Raw genomic sequence first — 5,756 nt, forward strand, 5'->3', positions numbered from 1 at the left:
GATGGCAAAACTATGTAGGGCAGACTAGACCCGAGCAGTATAAACGGCTCCTTCTGGCTGGGCCTGCTGTTGCAATCCTCACCACCAGCTGAGGTGGGAGAAATGCAGGAGTCTCCCCACTGCAGGAATTAGTTTCATCTACCCACTGAATGCAGGAATGTGGCTCCGGGAAGTCCGTCACAAAACCATTTATCAACCCATAATCAGACCAAGAAAAAGCCCCAGAGGCCCAATGCCACATCTGTTCACTCAGTGAGGTCAAGGTGCCTCACTCTTTGTACTGCAGTTTCTCTCTCCAAGACATAGGAATAATATGTAGCAGCCCCTGGGAAGCACACTGAGGGCCCAGCAGGAACCTGCCCATGCTACAAGGTTGCACCAAAAGACTAAGCATTTCCACTGCTGCAGTTGCTGGTGCCAGCCTGGAGAGGCTCAGAATATGGCGGCATCTGGGTAGACACCAGACAGACATGCTCTTTGCCCTCCCCTAGCCCCTTCTATTGAGAAGCTCGAAGTGCTTTACTTGCCTTAAGAAAGAGTCTTAAGGCAAGTAATACTCCTCTCTGCCTCATGAAGGAGAGGCATAAGGCAGAGAGGAGTATTATAAGTTCTGCTGGACAAATTGGGAAAGGGAGGCACCGGGAGGGGACTTGCTGGATCTAAGCCTGGAATAGAACTTGGGTCTCAAGACTCCTTATCCCAGGCCTCACCCGCATGGCCCCTCATCCTCCTTGAATGCAGATCGGTTGGGATGGGAGGGGGTGGCAATTTGCAAGCAAAAACACATACCGATCAGAGGACGTGGGTCTCCCTCTTGGTTTTGGGACTGGGGGGCTAGGTTCAGGCACCCTACCTAGAGAGGCAATAGGAAAGAGATGTGCCAGGCAGTTAAAATGCTGGAAAGATGTTAGGAAACAGGTGAATAGATCAACATGCCTCCTACTTCTGAATACAGTCCTGGCTTCTCCCACTCTCCCATGAGATCCTCTCAACCTCCGGCAGGTAGAGGTGTAATCTCTAAGACCAGGGCCATTACATCTTAGCTGAAAATCCAACCCCCCCAAGCAGCTGCCAGCAGGAGAAATAACTCCTCACTTCCACCTGCTTCACATTGTTTTGAACAGCTATCATGCTCTCAGTAGTGGGTGAGTGACCACCCGCTGTGCATTCCCTCCCACTACCTGGGCATCCCCTGTTGGGGTCTGGAGAAATACAAGGGACTAGCAGGGTATGAGGCCTACCTGCACTTATTTCCCACTGAAAGGATCGTGGGTCAGTAAATGAACCCTGAGTTCAAATGGAGACACCAAGGTGTCAGCCTGACTCCAGGTGTATGGTGAGGGGATCTCTCTGGGTCTCATTTGACAAGACAAGAGACTTTTCTGAACCTTAACCAGCTGCATATGGCCAGAGCAGCTGGTGGAATGGGTAGCTCCCCACACAGCATCCCTGCTCCTTCTTACCATTCACTAGGCTGGGACCCAGTTCAGAGGCCTCACTCTGGATGGATCTGGGTCGCGGAATGGGCTGGGAGTTTGGAGGTGAAAGGGCTGTTGCATCTGTAGCCCTCCGCGGTGCAGGGGTGGGCCGAGGGTCCCGGAGCTGTCCGTCCAGCGGGCTGGTTTTGTCCTGGTTGGCCACTGATGGTTTGATGGGGAGAGGGGGCCTGGCTGGAGTTTGAGAAGGGGACTCAGATCTTGACGTTGTGTTGTCTGTCAGGGCAGGGGGTGTCGCTGTCTCCACTGCATCAGGTGCACTGGTCTTCTCCCCTCTGCCCACCTCCTCCTCTCCTCGGGGGTGGCTCTCCAATTCAATTGCCACAGGCACTGGGGCACTGTCCTCCTTTCCTGCCTCTCCTTCTGCTGGGGGCACATCTTCACGGACACTCACTGTCCCAACCTCAGTCCTCTTGGCTGGGTACTGTAGGTCTGGGCTAGGCCTACCATCTGCTCTCCCACTCAGGCCCAGTTTGCCACGGTGCTGGGTGCATATAAAAGTGCCTGGCTCTGACCCAGGTTGGTAAGATCCAGGGACCAGCGTGCTGGAGCATTCCTTACATCTGCCAGCAAGAGAGAGAAAGAGAGGGAGAGAACCAATGAGAGGAAGCAGAGCTTTCTATAGGAAAAACGACCTTGGGGTTTCTGCACAAGACTAGCGCTTGATTCACTGATCAGCTCTGCCACAGATTGGGCAAGTCACCTCAGCTGTCTGTACCTCAGCTCACAGCCCACTAAACAGGGAGAATAATCCCCACCTTTCATGCATCTTTTGCCAAGTCCACATAGGCCTGAAGTCTCCTCAAAGACTGATTCTTGGTGCACGTTTGCCTCAAGGTGCTACTATAACAAATATAATTAACATTAAAGTTAGCCCTGTTCAGACTGGCAAGAGCAGACATATGCATAGACAATGTGAGCTCAAAAGAACCAACCTGGCACTCCCATGAAAGCTAAGCTAAATGCCTCCTGTCTGAGTGTTTGGTGTTAAAGGCAGCTGGCTGCATGATACCGCTGTAAAAATCAATGAGCTGTCAGGGCACCTCAGGCTCTTGTACAGTGCTCTCATTTAATATTAGAAATGTTGAAATTCAGAGCAACAGCACAGAGAAAAGGGGGGGTGGTATGGGGAAAGAGAAAGATGGTAAGTTTGGCCAAAATAAAAAAAGGGGGGGGGGAGTTTACCCTGGTTAACCCAGAGAACTCCCTGCCACAGGGTATTACCAAGGCAGACAGATCTGAGAAGTCAGTAGAGGAGCTGTTAGGAATAAGCAAACCATAAGGGAAAGCAGTATGGGATAAATTTACAAGGGTATCTATCCTTGGTCTTCTAGGTCTAAGATGGGATTGGGAAGTAATCCTGCCTCCCTTCCCCCACGCTGCATGGGGGAGTATATGAGAGAGGGGTTTTTTCCACTTCTACTCAAAACTCCAGTCATTAGCTGCTTTGGGAGCCAGCATATCTGACCAGCTGCAGCAGTCTGCCCCAACACCCTGATGGTTCTGCTTCCCTCATCTGCATGAGTGTGAAGATGATGCCAACCTGGCTGCAGAATTTGCCAGTGGCTACAGAGCCCCGTCAGATGGGAAGTGGAAGCTCACCTGCTGTGCTAGAGAGGACAGGATCCATGCATGGCCCAGGGTTGGCTTACCTGAAGCACAGGCGGTGGTACAGCCTGCCCTCCACCATGTAGCGTTGGACAAGGTGGACGTGCTGTTGGCAGGCAGCACAGGTGCTGCTGAGTGTGGTGCGCTGGGCTCGCTCTGCTAGGCCTTCAGCCGCATCATCCTGAAGTGGAACACACAGAGACATCAGAATGGCAGGGCTGCCCCCAAAGCCACTGGCCACAATGACTGTGAGTGTCATGAGATCAGAAGCTATTTGGGACATGGACTGAGCAGAAGCTCAGCACTCAACCCATGGGCACCAGTCCCAGTTGGATCCCCAGACATTCCCACCAGTAAATCCCAAGGACAGAAATCAGCATCTAACAGCAAGCAGAGGAGTTGGACACGATAACCAGCAACTTCCTCTGCCTCAGAGGCAGGTCCCAGCCCAAGACCACTCAACTCTGCTGAGAAGGGACCATATCCTCTGCCCAAACCCAGGACACAAGAGGGAGCCTCACCCCCATTTCATACCCTGTGCCCACTACAGGAGAGGAGGAGGAAGTGAAGGGTCATGTCCAACCTCTACTTAATCATAGGGCTGTATCTGACACACTGTTCTATCCCACAGGTGGGATGTCCTCAACACCTGCTGAATCCTGAGGTAGAGCTAGAGGGATGGGAAAAGAAAAGGCATCCCACAGCTCTGCAGTTGTACCCTGCTGTCATGCTGGCAGAGGCCTCTGGGTTACCCTCCTCTTTTGACAAGCAATGCCTTGAGTCCTTGCATTCCCAAAGAAACATCTAGCACTGCCCATTTCACCCTCCTTGCCCTCAGCATCCACCTTTTTGACTGAACAAAATGCCTGAAGAGCAGCATTTCAGTCCCCAGACTCCTGGGAAGAAAAGGTTTCCCCTGCTGGGCCTCTCTCCAAAAGAGCACCACACAAAAAAACAGCACACAGAATACCCCCCGCAATGTGTCCCAGCAAAGGAAAAGAGTCCAGCAAACTCATCTCCTCAAGACATACACTCTCTTGTGAACAGTTTAATAGAGATGAGAGGGAAGATGGAGCTTTGAGTCAATATATTTAAGTACCTGAGGTGCTGGGGTGCTGTCAGCCATAGCCACAGGTTTCTTGTGAGCTGGCAGAGGGGGTGAAGAGGCAGCAGCTGGGCGCTTCATAGGTGGAGGGACTCTGCCTAGAAAAAGACAAAGCAAAAAGGGAATCAGGCACTGACAAGAGGATGACTCATGCAAAGCACGTGGTGTGGGAAAATCACCAAGCCTCGTGACACAGGATGGGACCTCACTGCTTCTTATGCCTCAATACCTATTCTAGGAGGGAGAGAGAGGTGTGAGCTACTGGTTTAGCCACGAGGCTGACAACTGGAAGCCCTGCATTCTTTCAGGGCTCTGGCTCAGGCGTGAGCAAATTGTTCCTCCTTCCCATGACTCATCTATAAAATAGGGATAACTAATGCTCCTTAGAGACCTTACAGAGTGTTGCAAAGATCAAGTGGAGAATGCTTAGAGCAAGAAAACCATTGGGAAGTGCTAGGCGTTATTGTTACCCCACTGGACCTCCAGCTCCTGAGTGCTGACAGCAGGGCTCCAGGACATCCCTCCTGTTGCCAGGACATCCTCTCACCAACACCTGGAGGGAGGGGAGCTCCTGCAGTCTGTTAATCCCTGGAGGGAGAGACACAGGGGCTCTCATGGGAAAGACCAGTGTAAGGGTGTGTTATACAGAAGATGTGTTAGCATCAAGCTGACAAGGTTCTTTACATAGATCCAAGCTGCGTAAATCCAATCTTTTATTAGACCAACTCAAACAACCGGAAAAATTCTTCTTAGCAAGCTTTTGGGCACTAACACACTTTGTCAGGCTGAGGAAATGTCTCAAGCTGTAACTCAGGGGGTTAGATATGGGGAAGTGATGTTGGGGAAAGGGAACACAGGGAAGCCTCAATCCCAAAGCCATTCCAGGAAAGATGTTTTAAAGCATGGAGTTAAAATCAGCCTGGGTTGGACCCTGATTGTGGGGACCTCTCTGCATTTGGGCAGCAGCATGGCCTGTTTGGACAGCAGTAGCAGCAAGGGTCCAGGGTCAGCTGCAGAAGTATGTACAGCCCTCGCTTGCCCCCCTGTCACCAATGGCCATATCCATCAGGGCCCAGAGATCCCAAATTCTGCAGCAGCAACATCTCATCTGCCTCACCCCCCAATTTCTGGCAGCCTGCCAGACTACCAGCAGACTGGATGAAATGGTTCCATGGGCCTGATCCAACCTGTGAGCCATGTTTGACACCACTGTTCAAACGGGACTGCATCCCAGCCAGCACTGAGTGCCTCGTTACTCCAGATCCCTAGGCCCACAGCTTCTGTCTGACAGGATCACTGAGATCCAAGTGCCCTGCCCTATCCCCTGAAGCAAATCACCACCTGCAGCTCTGATTTTGATTTTGAAAAGGTGGAAGCAAGTAACGACGTGAGTGCTCTCTAATTCCCAAGTCATGAGAATTGCCTGTCTGCCCTCTGAGCCACTGTTGGGGCTGGTATCTGAAAATGGCAACTAACTTCATAACGCCAAACTGTCCCCCCATCCCCCAAGTCGCTTCCTGCTGCAATACATGCCAAACAGAGAATAG

General features: G+C 51.7%; 1 protein-coding gene across 1 annotated transcript in view; it reads right to left on the minus strand.

Annotated features, from left to right (window-relative positions):
- The window catches only part of MICALL1 (MICAL like 1), a 41,794-nt gene that overhangs the window by 14,644 nt on the left and 21,394 nt on the right, over positions 1-5,756 (minus strand). Inside the window, exons 5-8 of the mRNA XM_019515807.1 lie at positions 4,204-4,307; positions 3,149-3,285; positions 1,464-2,059; positions 790-853 (exon numbers count right to left, since the gene is read on the minus strand). Of these exons, the coding sequence (XP_019371352.1) occupies positions 790-853; positions 1,464-2,059; positions 3,149-3,285; positions 4,204-4,307 (901 nt within the window). The remainder of the gene's footprint in view (positions 1-789; positions 854-1,463; positions 2,060-3,148; positions 3,286-4,203; positions 4,308-5,756) is intronic.

Source organism: Gavialis gangeticus, unplaced genomic scaffold, assembly GCF_001723915.1.
Source record: "Gavialis gangeticus isolate Ggan-Ray unplaced genomic scaffold, GavGan_comp1, whole genome shotgun sequence".
In the NCBI taxonomy this organism is placed as follows: domain Eukaryota; kingdom Metazoa; phylum Chordata; order Crocodylia; family Gavialidae; genus Gavialis; species Gavialis gangeticus.